Source organism: Trichomonas vaginalis, chromosome V (assembly GCF_026262505.1).
Source record: "Trichomonas vaginalis G3 chromosome V, whole genome shotgun sequence".
NCBI classification, from domain to species: Eukaryota; Parabasalia; order Trichomonadida; family Trichomonadidae; genus Trichomonas; species Trichomonas vaginalis.
This window is the reverse complement of record NC_067207.1, coordinates 5,578,759-5,593,370: the sequence shown is the minus strand read 5'-3', so window position 1 is coordinate 5,593,370 and position 14,612 is coordinate 5,578,759. Positions and strand designations below refer to the sequence as shown.

Genomic DNA, 14,612 nt, shown 5'->3' with positions numbered 1-14,612 from the left:
GGTAGTATTATGGTTTTCATTTTTCTTTTAAGTTCATTCAATGATCTTTAAAGATCATTCAAATCTCATAAATTGATATTAACCAGAGTACAGTCATGTGATACTAAATGAAAACAATTATTACTGAAACTTCGAAAACTTAGTTGTTAATGGAAGGACAAGATTCAGTCCATTAACTGAATGACATCGAATTCTGTGCTATTTTTGTTGAGCAAACAAAAATTTCTTGTGCATAGAACACATTTTTTTTCTTAATATGCTAATGAAGATGTTGAAATTCATTAAACAATGCTGAATGTGCTTCTGAATATGAATCCTAAAAATTATGATTTTTTTTTGAAAAGAATTTAGAATAATATATTTTATCAAATAATTACGAAACAAAAATATATATATAACAACAACAAAATAAATAAAACAAACAAAAAAACATAAAAAAATACAATAAAAAATAATAAAATTAGAACTCTGAAATTTCTGTGTGTGTTGCATCATCAATAAACATCTGTGGTTCTCCTGTTTCATCAACAAGGATTGTGTCTTGTTCATTTTCTTGTGGTTCAACTCGTTTGTACATCATGAATTCCTTAGGTGATGCCTTTCTCAAGTTAATAAGGAAATCAGCCAACAACTGCTTGAATTTCTCCAAACTCTCGACTTCATTCACCAAACTCTGTGACAAGTTAAGTGTGCTGTCTTGATCAAGAGTTGGAAACAGCTGCATTAACTTCTGTGACATACAATCGGAAACAAAAACACGTGGATCTATTTCGCTGTCGATAATTACAGATCCTTTCCAAACAATTTGCATCAAGTGGAAAAAAACTTGAACAATGTGTTGGAAAATGAACTTGTGACTTAAATCAGTCAATACTTCAAGAATAGTTCCAACAATAGACAAGAAGAATGCTGAGTAGAATTCATGTTTGAAATCAATGTTATCGACATTGTCAACACGTGCAACAACTGATGAGATGCAGTTCAAACATTTCTCGCAAATCTGGTGCTGTGGATGACCAACACCATATAAAATGAATTTCATAAGACTTTCAAAAATATCTCTGTCACAGTTTGTGATATCAATAGAATTAGTAATGATCGTAGCCACTAAATTGAAGAATGAATTTCTAAGTTCTGGAAAATCAACCATGTTAACAAACAATTCTTCACTGATTGAGAAAACAAGGACATTAATGACATCACCAAGGAAACCTTGATTTTCTGGTGGTGTTTTGATTATAAGTTTAGAAATAGCATCTAATGTGCCATAGCATTTCAATGATGTATCCAATGATTGGAAGTCTTCAAGCAATTTACCAACAAGTTCTAATGCTGTCTCCGTTGTTGGAAATGCTTCGAAGAATGTTTCAAACAATTTCATCAATGATGTCTTCACACGCTGCAACTGGAAATTCTCACCTGTTTTTGCAATGTTCATAGTGTAGAATTCCATGATACTGCAACATTGGCCAATGATTTGTGAGGTGAACTCGTAAAAGTTTTCATCGGAAATACTGACAACTTTCCCGAGTGCGTCGAGAGGAACAATGATTCCCATGGTGAACTCGATGCTGTCGTCAATGCCGTGAGTGAGTTGTTCGATGGAAGAGTTCAATGCATCTATTGGAGGTCCGAATAACAAGGAAATTAGTTCTGTTTTGGCAGGACCTTGTGGATATCTCTTGACTAAGTTTGCGAACATACCGAAAAGAGTGGGAATGGCATCGAAAGGAAGGATCTGGATGAAATGAGTTATATTTGATAGCCATTGTTGGGTAAGGGACTGCTTTTCAGGTGGATGTGTAGCGTTGATTTGCTGGTAACATGATAGTGAGATCGTTTCGAGACAATTGATGGCAAATGTCTGTAATTGTGGACATGGATATTGAATTATTTCTATGAAACGGGTCAATATGTCGCCAAGTAATGACCAGTCGTTCCTCAGAATGTGGCCGTAACTTGAGGAAATGTACATGAAGCAGGCAGCGGCCATTACGGATTCTAATGTAGGAAATGAGAAGTCAAGGCTTTCGTTGACGACAGAGAGTACGCTGTGAACGAACTTTGTATCAATATCTTTACGAAGAGCGCCGGCAATGGCTCCAGCTGAGTAATATCCTGGTAAATTTTCTAATGTAAAGGTTCCGCTTATTTTTTCGAGTATATCGTCTAGTACTTCGACACCGTTTGATATTCTGCATAGGTTGAATAGAGTTCCGGAGATTTTATTGTAAAATTCTGCATCGGCTGTATCTGATCTATTATCTGCGAGGCATAATTCGCCTTCTGAACTTATAGCGATAATAAATTTCGTTGGGCGAGCCATTCTGCCAACTAGGATAGTTCTAAGAGGAATAATAATTTCCGGCGGAATTGCTTGCGACATTTTGTGTTTATCTATTACTGCTTGCATCGATATTGCATACCACATCTCGATACATGTAGAGAATGTTTCTTCTCCCGTAAAAGCTACGAATGTTGCCATCCAATTCAAAGCGCTTTGATTGTATTGCGTAGGGTTAGTCTGTAGTATAGCGCAAGAGTCTAGTAATAAAAACGATGATAGCGCATCGACAATTGCTGTTCCGAGTGGAGCTTCCAAATATTCGATATCTTCTGGGGTTTGTAGGTAAAGGCTTAAGTTAGCAATGAGCATTTCGAATATTTGTGTCATTGCGTTATCAGCTTTTGCATCGTGGTGGTTCGCAATGGCTGTAAAACAATTAATAACATGAATTCGGTATTCTTCTATTGGCAGTAATTCTGTGACAAGCTGTGAGCACAGTCTTGATGATATTATAAGTCTAAGATCAATCCATCCAAGATAGTGAGATAACGCCATTAATCCTTCCGCCCTCAACGGAACGGAATCTGCTCTTTCTAGTACGCTTTCTATATGCTGAAAAATAAGCCCGAAATCTTTCTCGAGCTGTTGATCCAGTTCAGCTAAACGATCGGATGTTAACTTTTCATCTCTTGCTGCGTGAATTTCATCAGAAAGAGACGCAAAGATTCTTAAATTATTTATACATACGGCCTCTCCTCTTTTTGAATCGTTAATGATTGTATGCGTAAAATTAGGCCAATTAAAAGGCCATTCATTTTTCACTATTTCGATTAAGACGGCATTTGCATTAGATTGAATAAATTGGTTAACACCAGCCTCACTACAGCTGATGGCAAAATCGTAATAGTATTTTCGGTAGTAATCTTTTTGCTCATTTGAGAGAATATTCCATGATTTTTTAATTCCCTGTGAAAACAAATTTAACGCTAGAGCTCTACTGTTCTCGTTTGATGATTCTGAGATAATTGGATGCATTAAAAGCCAGGCGTCCGACCTTTGGCTAATTTCATACAAGATCTTTCTAGCTAAATCACCCTGGTCGCCTTGGCTGCTAAACATATCGGCTAATTCATCGAAATTTGAGATTTCTATCGGAGTTCCTTCTTCACCCAAAGCTTCCATTTAATATATATATGATTTAACGTCACTTTTCATTCACTTCAAAATGGATAACATAATTTTTTTTTGATAACTTATATAGTTATTATACATTGCTTCGTATATGACTAGTATTTATACAAGATTTGAGAAATATTTTTGTTTATTAAATTAGTTATCTCCTCAAAATGAGGGTTAAAATTAACAAATTTGTTCGAAAAGTTCGAGTTGAAGTTCAAATAATAGAACTTCGATAGAAGAATTCTAAATAGGAAACATTTTAAATATGATTTAATCGTTCTTGGTTAAATGATCCATTACAAATTGTTTTGATTTCGTTACTTTATTTTTATTTCTTTTTTAAAGAGTAATGATCTCATAAATGATTATGTTGACTAAAATAAATGATTTTATACATAAGAATATATGACATTATTCTAATTTTGATATTTATATTTAACAATGTGTGATCAGATACACAAATACTCAAATAACCAACAATATAATAAGGATAAACATCAAAGTGTTTCATTGAAATTGCTCAAAACAATCTTCAAACCTATAATCAATTTGAGATGTTGATTAAATCTTTAATATTAACGAGTTTTTGTATATTGATCTGAGAATAGAAGAGATGGTTATGCTATAGGTTAATACATATCCCTCTGATTATAAGTTTGAAAGATTTTATTGTTTACTTTATTCAGATCTTATATTTCGCATATATTTTTCTATACAAACCATTGAATATTATAAGAATATACAGACTGTATTGTAGTTGCACTATTTTTTGAGTTCAATAACTTTCAATTCTTCAGTTTTTTTCAATTTGTAAAGATAAAAATATACTATAAGCGTTATTAAGATGTTTTACATTGAATTTTTGGTGTATTACGAAATCGCGATTTTTTTTTCAAATAAAAAAATAACGTATACCAAAAGTGACGAATGGAGGAAGAAACAAAATTCCTCTCACGCCCACCTACAAATTTGAAATTACGACGTGGTGTAGAACCCATAGTTGACAGGAATCCAGAGATGTTCTTAAAAAATTTAAAGCGCGCGTTTTATAAAGCATCTGGTGAACAACGTACACTAACGTTAAAGAAATGGATAGAATCTGGACTTTCAACCTTTTTACACAATGGAAAACTTACTGCAAATGAATTTGTCGAATATTTTAATAAAGTTGACGCAAATTGCAAAGGTTACATCGAATGGCCCGATTTAGCCATGTATATGATCTGTGAGACATCACCTCCAGAGAAAATCAAGAACGCAAACGACAAGATTATTGAAAAAGTTGAAGTTCCAATTACAGTTAGACAGGAATGTCATCGTGGTACGATCACACAAATCGATTCAATACCATGGATACAGAGATATATTACACTTAGCTATGATGCAATTAAGTTTTGGAAAACAGATCCTTTAGAATTAGATTATTTTCTTAAAAATCAAGCCAATTTCTGTGCATTCATGGTTTTTAAGAAATCGCAGATCATGGCTGTAGCATTATCAACACGTAGAATCATATTCTACAATACAAGTAATTACACATTACTTCCTGTAACAATTGGAGCCTCACCAACAGCATCCTCCATCAAACACATGAACTACAATGACTCAAAGAAGCTTCTTTCTGCTCTACAAGGCCCAGATCTCCCATTATACAATTGTCCAACAATTATGATCGAAGCAATTTACGTTCCTAAGCGTCCTTACTTCTTTGACATGCTCGTTGCTGATGACTGTGGTGTCCTGTCATATTTCGCATTGACAACACCTCAAAGAAGAGATGGCCAGGATTATTCAATTAATTTAATCTCTCATAAAGAGATCCACAATGCTTCAATCACAGAAATAAAGCCACTAGATGACTTAGAAGTATACGCCACTGCATCACTCGATAATACCATTAAATTTATCCAAATTGACAATAATAATATTACAATTCTCAGAACATTCAATGAACTCAACCCAATTGTCTCATTCTGTTACTTCGAGCATCAACACTCTATCCTCATTTGCATGAAACAGTCGCCACCAACTGTTTGGTCAACGAAACCTCCGAAAAGAACAATGTCTATATCGTTGAACTACGATATGCCGATAAAAAGCGTTAATTTCGACCACGACAAGACACAACATTACATGGTCGCGGTCTCACAAAACGGAGATGTGAGATTATTCTCAGGAATGACCTTCCTTCCTCAAGGTACGTACGAAAGCGATTATCAGGAGAAGTTTGGGTCCATTGCTGTTGATGAAGATCGCCACATTATCCTTCTTGGAGCGAGATTTCCTGTATTATGGAGATCTGTTCAAGCGAAAGTCGTAGTTGAGAATGTGGTACACAGGTTCTCTATATGCGGTTGCTTCTATTCAGAGGACTTCCAGAGGATTGTTACGACAGATGTAAGAGGTGTTGTAAATACTTTCGACCACACAAACGGAAACAACGATTTCGGACTTAGATTAGATGTATCTGGTCTCAAAACAGTCTGCATCGATGGAAGAGGCCGAAGACTCTTTACTACTTCAAATCATGGAAATATTGATGTTTGGAATCTCAATTCCGGATCAATTCTTACAACAATAGAAAGAAAAGAACCAGGATTGATAAACGGACTCAAGTTTTTCCATTTCGGAGTCAGAATGTTCCTTGCATATGCAACAACCGTCAAAATAGCCGTTATAATGGTCGAAACATTACCTGGTCAGTTCACTTTTCTTTCTAGATTAGAAGGCCACACCAAAAACATCACTTGTATCGACGCATCTTCCAAACACGGCGTTGTCGTCACAGGAGCAACCGGTGGAGAGATGATTATGTGGCCATTGGATCCAAACGAGAATCCCAGGAAGCAAATCATTGGTAGCGATGTCGACAACATCTGCATTAATGGAGATTATCTTTATGCATCGTGCGAAGACGGAACAATCACTTGTCTTTCACTTCCTCATTTCGAGAACCTCCTGAGAGTCAAAGGAATGCCATACTCAATCACTTATTCTTTGACTGCAATCGCTTGTGCAAATGACATCGTTGTTTCAGGAGATTCCAACGGTTATTTGACGGTTTTTAAGACGATGAACGATAAGTTCTATAACATGTTCCCTGTTAAAGTTTTCCGCTGCCATGAGAGCGAAATCACACAGTTAATGTTCATTCCCGACAGTCCATATTTACTGACAATTGGCGGTGATTTCACAATGAGATTGTGGGAGACTGAAAATTTCGAATGCGTTGGAAATTTCACGAGAAACAGTCAGTGGAATATATCCGACCAGACAACATATATCAAGCAGGACATCAAAGAAAACGAGAAGTACCAACAGGCAGAGAAAACAGAGAGCATCAAAATGACTTCTTCAATGATGACAGCGAGATCTGTGAACTCGAATGGTCCAATGCCTTCATCGCGTTCTCCTGTCATGAGAAAAAGAGATTCATTGTTGAACATGAGCGAATTAAGATCATCAAGGAAACTCGCTAACAATGCATCAATGAAGTCTATGCTGTCAACTGCTTCAATAAGAAAAGCTCTAGGTCAAGAACCAGAGAGATCTCCATCGGAAGGATCAATTGACTGGGATGCTGCTTTCGAAATGATTTCTTCGTATTATTCTTCGGCTGATTCAAGGGAATACCAAGTACAAAGCTTGGATGAAGTCGTAAGAAGAGAACCAGAAAAGGAGAGCCAAGTACTTATTGACCCTCTCATTGAGAATATCATCGCAAATGACCCTTCAAAGGAAGTCAAGAAGATATCAGAAAGCACTAAGGTGTTTTCTTCAAAGAAACAGTCAAGAGTTGAATCAAAACTTAATATGATTGTCAAACCTATGCATAGATCTGCTCCTTCTTTACTTTAATTTTTATATTTATTTTATATCCATGAATTTTACTTTTGTTTTGTTTGTAAACTCTAATTTATATAAAATGTTCTTTATTTATTTTAACCAAATCCATATAATCCATTAAAAATTTGAGATGCATAAAAAATTGTACTCGATAGACCATAATTAATATAGAATTCATGATGTACATATCCAGCACTTAAAATGTTTATGGTTGTTAAGCAACATTTCAAGAGCAAATTTGATCGGAAATATTGTTTCCGAAAGAAAGGGTAATATACAAAAAACTAATAAATTAAGGTATATATAAACAATTTACTACAAACAAATTATGTAAATTAGTTCCTTGAATAAAAATCATTGACAGTCTTGCAGCTGCTTGCACGGCGGAACTTCTTTTGTGGGACAAGAGGAATTCCACGACCAGATACAACTGGTCTCAACTTCATTTTATTGACTAATGAATTGACATTCTTTGGTTGAGTGATGAGTTGGAAAGCAGAGGCTGAATTAGACTTATAGAGTGGAAGATTATCACCTTCAACACTTGTTTCCGAGTCATCACCATATGTTCCTTCAGTCAATAAAATGTTATAAGCAGCAGACTTTTCAGTGAACAACTTTGACTTCAAATCGGCGATAACAGCCGCTTTGTTGTAACCTGCTTCTTCAAGTTGTTTCAAAATATCACTCTTAATGTGAGTTTCAGTTGATGGAGGAATATTAACTGATAATTTCACAAAGAAAGGATGTTCTTGGATATCTTCGAGTGTAATACGCTCGAATGGATCCTTAGTTAACATGCGGGATAAAAGGTTCTTTGCGTCATTTGAAATTTGAGAGGGGATTATCGGTTTCATTGAAAGTATATTTGTGAAGAGTTCACTTTTGCTATCGTCCTCGAATGGAAAAGTGCCCGTTAACATACGATAGAGAATTATACCACAGCGCCAGACTGTTGTAGTGAACGGATTCGACTCATTTCTGATTTCCTCTGGTGATAGGTAGAATGGATGGCAGTGCTTGGCAAGGGACCTCATGGATGTGTCTAAATATTGGCAGTTTTCGAAATCAAAAAGCTTGAGATTGTGTGAATTTGAGAGACTGAAGTTGCCTGCTTCAAGGCTTCCGTGGCAAACTTGGTAGTTTGAATCGAGGAAGCTTAAACTAAGAATCATTTGAGAAAACCAGATACGAATCTTTTCCTCGTCACGTTCTTTTGCGTTTGTGATGTAATCTTCAAAGTTTTCTTCACTCAAATACTCCATTACGATAAAAGACATATCGTCTTCTTCGAAGTACTGATAGAACTTTGCGATAAAAGGATAGTTGGCTTGGCTGTGTATCTTGATCTCCTCTCCGTAATGCTCTGTTTCTACAGATGACTTAGATACAACCTTGATTAGGACTGTAGGGCTAAGATGGATATTCTTCGCTTTCCAAAGTTCATAATAGTTGGTACATTTGATCATTTTAATGAACTCATATGCATTATGAATACTTCCTTTTTCAATCATTATAAGGATTTGTGTTGTAAAAAATGAATAGCCTTTTTGAAAGGAATTCAATTTTAAACAAAGTTAAAATAACAATAGAATAATGTGATAAAAGCATAAATCAAGGTTTTTAGAAACTTTTTGATTGAGTTGACTAAATTTGATAGATTTCCTATATAGGAGGAAATACATTGTTTCATAACAATATTTAATTTGTAAACCTAAATCTCTTCTCAGAAAATTTATTGAGAACATTAAGAAGCATTCAAAATTTAGTTATTGATTGTGACTTCTATGAAAAGTTAAGGATATTTTCATAAATTAATCAATGATATATCAAAATACTTATTACATCACGCAGTTATTCTTAATATTCTCAAAAATTGAAAGAAGTAGGGTAACGAACATTGCATCTTAATATTTAGTTTTTTCTGTTAAACAATTTGAAATAAATACAATGTTCCCTGAAGAGACGTTAATTCAAATAATATTTGACACCTCATTCAATTTATGGGGTATTTAATTTTATTCTTATTGCTTTTGATATTACAATGCCCAATCCAATTTACTTACGACATTATTGATCATAAAATTTTCAATATTGATCATAGAAACATTTTTACTACTATCCGTATTTAACTACGATATCAATCAAAATACACTTTCACCATTATTTTTCAAAATACCCATTATATTTGAGGTTTCCTCAATTGTTTTTGAGAGCATTAAACTTTGGACAAAGATAGTAGTTATATCGACTTTTAATAATCAATAAGTTATTTTCATTTTTATTTTGAAAAGTCATTTTTCATTTTTAATCAGTCATTTCAAATTACCTCTTAATCATCCATCTATTAGTTACGGTTTCAGAATATTTTCGATTCAAAAACGCGCGGCAAATTCAAACTTTTTTGGTCACTCAAAAGTAAAAATCTCTTTCCATTCAATTTCCTTTTTATCCATTTTATGTGAGCTCACTATACAGCAATAACTACAAACATACAGTTTCCTCTTTCCGAATCGATTTTTAATATAAAAATTGAACGTATTTGCCAATAATAATTTTATATATGATAGCTAATTTCATTTTGATAACCAGAAGAATCAAATTGTCAACACCAAATTATAAAACTACATTCAATTAATCCAAATATCTTATTTGGGCGCTTCTAATTTTTAAACATGATAATTCTTAAATTTGATATGATAAGGTATTATAAAATAGGATGGATTTACATATGTTTATTTCACTAGCCAAATATAATACAAGCCTGGTATAAATTGAATACAAACTTTACTTTACTCTATAAAGAGATGACATTTTTGCTTTTGTAATCATATACAAGCAAAAATATCTTTAGGCAAGGCCATTATTAGATTATAAAAGCCAGCTTAGTTGATTTTAACTAAAATTGGGCAGAATGAGATAGATATTTTCAATACTGTATTAAATCTAAATAACTTTTCTTGATGGCAGTTGATAATATTTATCATTTCGATCTAATACAGTTTTTGGAAGAATATTATTGAAATGAAATTCATTTTTTGCCTTTTCGTGGTGGAATAGGTATCGTTTGAGCATCAAGTTTTTTGCATATCATTTCATATTCTTGATCAATATCTAGAGCTCCATGTGCAACTAAAAATTTTTCAATATTTCTATGTCTATTTATTGAAGCCCAATATCTAGGAGTAGTGTTTGATGTTGTTAAAACATTTGGATTCACATGCATTGCAATAAGTAATTTAACAATTTCATCAGCTCCACTTTCTGCTGCATAATGAAGAGGACCCCAATAAACGTATGACAAATTCCAGCATTATCTTCAGCAGCTAAATTAGCTCCATTTCTAATGAAAGTAGTAAATAATTCAATATTATTTGATATTGATGCAAAGTGTATTGGGAGTCTATGAATAAATGATGAATACCATTTTTAAAATAAAGAGAATTTTATCTGTTATATTTATATCAGCACCTAAGGCAATAAGCATATTAAAACATCTTACTGATCCATAAAATGCGGCTACGCTAATAATTGGAGGGTCATTTGTAAGTTGCCAATCTATATTTTTGGAAATAGCTTCACTTAACAAATCTTTTTGTAATATCAGGTTAGGTGAATACTTACAAGTAATACACTTGGAAAGTTCACATTGCATATCTTTCTTTAAGATCTTATATACAGTATCCAACATTTTTTACTAAAATTAGAAAACGTGCACAATTTGGGGTCCGCTAACAATTATTTGGGGGTGACAATAAGGGATGGATGGCGTGAAATTTGCTCTTTCTTCGATTATTGCACTAGGAGAAAAGCTTAAAATAAGTGTATCACGCATCAGAAACGACAAGTCACCGGATGTAATTAAAAATCTTCAAAATGCAATAAACGAATTTGATTCAAAAATCTACAATTTTCAAGAATTAGTACCAAAAACGAAAGTAAAAGCTGAGCCAACTCCAACTCAAGTAACACAAAATCTCGTTGAAGGCTTTGAACATAGAAAAGAAAAAGTTTATTCCCGTTACTCTGAAGAAATCACTCAAATCAATCAAAGATACAAAAACTTACGTAAACAGATTGTTTCCAATACAGAACAATACTGCAACAAAGTTTTCGAAATTGAAGAAAAATTTAAAGCTGATATTGAGAAAATGGAGAATGAAAGAGACCAAGAAATAGAAAGGAGAAGGTCCATTGTTGATGCCCAGATCAAACAAATCGATGACAGACTTCGGCCGATAAAAAAGGAATTTAAGATCAAAACACAAGCGAAAATCGAAGAGGTTAATCAATTAAGCGAGAACACATACAATCATTGGCAAGAATCAATTGCAACAACAAAACAAGCAATTATCGATGTCGACAAGGAATATGCTGAGAAGGAAGAGTTTTTCATTACAAGTGAACAAGACATAATTAATGGATTTAATAAAAAGTGTGCAGAAATACGAGATGTTCAGGATGTCGAAATTAATAAAATTATTGACGAAAAAAATGATATTAAGAAGTTGATTCATAGAGAAAAGGATAAAGTTTTATCACTAAAAGACAGAGAAAATATGACTGTTCAAGCTTACCATTCAAATTATACAGGAATGGTTGCAAAATTATCTAAACACCATACAACACAAATGAAGATACTCGAAATCAAGATAGCTGATGCAAAACAAAAGGCTATCAATCTAACAAAAACTTATAATGAACTCACACAAAAATTTAGTTCTGAAATCTTAGTTAATACTAATGAAGTAGATGATGCTGTTCAAGAAGTACTTGATAAACGACCAAAGCTAGTTGATGATGCTATTAAAGAGAAAACAGCAGAATTTTTGAAACAAATTGAATTATTAGAATCAAAAGTCAGCTCTTTACAAGCTGAAATCAACTCGAATATCAAGGAAGCCAATGAAATCGTGTCTAGAGTCCATAAAGAGATGAATGACCGATTAAATCAAATTCAAGATGCAAATGATAAAGAAGTTCGTGAACTAAGCGACGAAATCACTAAAATTGTTCAATACAAGAGTAAGATAGAAGGAGAAGAGAAGACTCTCAAAGATTCTACCGAAATTATTTTCCAATCTCAGCTAAATAACCTGAATTTCACTTTTACTGCCATGAAAAGAAGGCATGCTGAAGAAATAGAAACAGTTACTGCTAGAGAAAAACCAGTTGAAGAGTTTATTGACTATGATAAGTTGTTAGAAGACGAAATAAACAAGATTGACACAGAATACAGACAAGAAGAAGCTGCATATGAAAAGGAAAAGTCAGTTTTGCTTGGAGTCAAAGCAGAAGAAGACAAATCTCGCGGATACCTCGAAACTCGTAAGCAAAATGCTCCGGAAATCACATCCATGAAAGAAACAGCCGATGAACTTAAAACAAAACTCCATGATGTTACTCTCCGAGCCGATTCTGGAAAAGCAGCTTCCGCATCTCAACTTGAAAGCGATAAAAAAGCCTTGGAAATGAAATTAAACGCAACAATAGCCCAAATAGAACGTCAGCATCAAGATAAAATGAACATGTTGCGTAAAGAAAAAGAAGCATTTCAGAATCAGTATGAAAAAACACTTTCTCTTTTCGAAGAGACAGAAAAATCAAACAACGAAGCAAAAGTAAGGGCCAAACTCGCAGACGAAATGAATGCAAGGATCCCAGAACAGATGAAAGAAGAAGCTAAAAAGAAAAGAGAAGAATTACTCGAAACTTATAAAGACCAAGCATTTGATGTCAACAAGAAACTATCAAAACTCGAAGCACAAAAGAAAGAAGTTCAAGAAAAGACAGAAACGACAGTTAAAAGAGCAGAATACTTGAGACAACAGATCAGCCAAAGAAAGATGGAATACGAGAACACGTTAAATGAGGGAATAAAACAATTAGAACATGAATATGAAGTTAAACATAAAGAACAAGACCAAATCATCGAAAAAATGAGAGAAACGTATAAACAAAACAAAGACTCATTGCTCAATGAAATCATTGATAGATCTAAGTCAGCAGATGCTCTTTTGGAGAAGGTAAACAAGATAGAAAAGAACAGTGAAATGGACATTCAGAGATTAATTGAAGGAAAAATTGATGAATTAACAGAAGAACACATGAAGAAACAGAACGAAAGAAGAGATATCCTGTCGATAGAAACGAAGAAACTACAAACAGAGATTGATAATGTTTTGTTCGAAATAAAGAAGGAAAAGAATTGGAAAACACAAGACAACAGAATGCTTTTGACAAGGAAATTCGAAGAAATGGAGAAAGAAATGAAAAAGAAAAGCGAAGAAGTCGACAAGTTGAATGCAGAGATAGAGAAACTCAAAGTTAAATTAGATTCACAAACTAACTCTCCTTGCAAGAACTGTCCAAAAGTTGCAGAAGAAATCGAATTCGTTAAGAAAGACATTTTAGATATAGTTACGAAAATGCAGAGTTTAGAAGCAGAAGAAACAAACAGAAACTTCATCGCAACACACTTCGGAACTAAATCTTTACCACCTTTGAAAACTTAACACATATTATTTTGTATATAATTTTGTTTGTATAAATATACCTTTTGTATTTTAATTCCTCGTCAATTTAATTAATATTATTATTCATTATCTATGAAAGTACTTTCATTACAGTTTTATCGAAGCTAAATCATACTCATTTGGAGTTTGAGATTGGTTTTAATAAAGAATGCAAATTTTAATGCAAATATGGTTTTAATGACATATTTGAGATTGTGTTGAAATCAGTTTCTATGTCGAATTCTCAATTGAAATATATTTTGATCACATGTGCATTTCTTTGGTATTATTTTGATTTCAACAGGAATAGTGAATTTGAATGGACTAATTTCATTTGTAAATGGTTCATTAACTTGATTTTTAGTGGTTACCCCTATAAGTTTCTCTTTATCTTTATCGAAGTAACTATCAGAAAGAGTAACTTCTGCTAGAGAATTAATAGAAAATACGGTCACATTTGTATTATTAATTATGCTGCAGTGTGAGAAAAGTGCATTTATTTTATCGCAATAAATAATAAGATTTTTATTAGGAAATGAATTTCCGATAATGTTGCAATATTCTGTTGTCATAGTATACTTTGGATCGCTGCTTTCTCCTACATAAATAATACAATTACCTTTATTTGCTGTGTTATTTGAGAATTGAGAATAGTTTGCAATTGAGTCAGATTGATTTGAATAAATTCGAATTGCAGATGCGGTATTGACTTTATTGAAACTTACATTAGAGTTTTTGAAACATGTTTTTCCTTTTTCTGATGAATATATATAACTGGCGTTTTC

General features: G+C 33.3%; 4 protein-coding genes across 4 annotated transcripts; 2 read left to right on the top strand and 2 right to left on the bottom strand.

The window, feature by feature from the left end:
- Positions 1–349: 349 nt before the first annotated feature.
- TVAGG3_0283800 (nuclear export signal receptor protein) lies at positions 350–3,474 on the bottom strand (the record flags this gene model as incomplete). Its single annotated transcript, XM_001323669.1, has 1 exon — positions 461–3,469. The coding sequence occupies one exon, from the start codon at positions 3,467–3,469 to the stop codon at positions 461–463; it is 3,009 nt and encodes a 1,002-aa protein (XP_001323704.1).
- Positions 3,475–4,299: 825 nt separating this feature from the next.
- On the top strand, positions 4,300–7,350 carry TVAGG3_0283790 (WD repeat-containing protein family; the record flags this gene model as incomplete). Its single annotated transcript, XM_001323670.1, has 1 exon — positions 4,394–7,324. One exon carries the CDS (start codon positions 4,394–4,396, stop codon positions 7,322–7,324), a length of 2,931 nt encoding a protein of 976 aa, XP_001323705.1.
- Positions 7,351–7,412: 62 nt separating this feature from the next.
- On the bottom strand, positions 7,413–8,841 carry TVAGG3_0283780 (protein serine/threonine kinase protein; the record flags this gene model as incomplete). The annotated part of the gene is made up of 1 exon (XM_001323671.2): positions 7,648–8,826. One exon carries the CDS (start codon positions 8,824–8,826, stop codon positions 7,648–7,650), a length of 1,179 nt encoding a protein of 392 aa, XP_001323706.1.
- Positions 8,842–11,061: 2,220 nt separating this feature from the next.
- Positions 11,062–14,572, top strand: TVAGG3_0283770 (uncharacterized protein; the record flags this gene model as incomplete). The annotated part of the gene is made up of 1 exon (XM_001323672.1): positions 11,074–13,827. The coding sequence occupies one exon, from the start codon at positions 11,074–11,076 to the stop codon at positions 13,825–13,827; it is 2,754 nt and encodes a 917-aa protein (XP_001323707.1).
- Between the last annotated feature and the right edge of the window lie 40 nt (positions 14,573–14,612).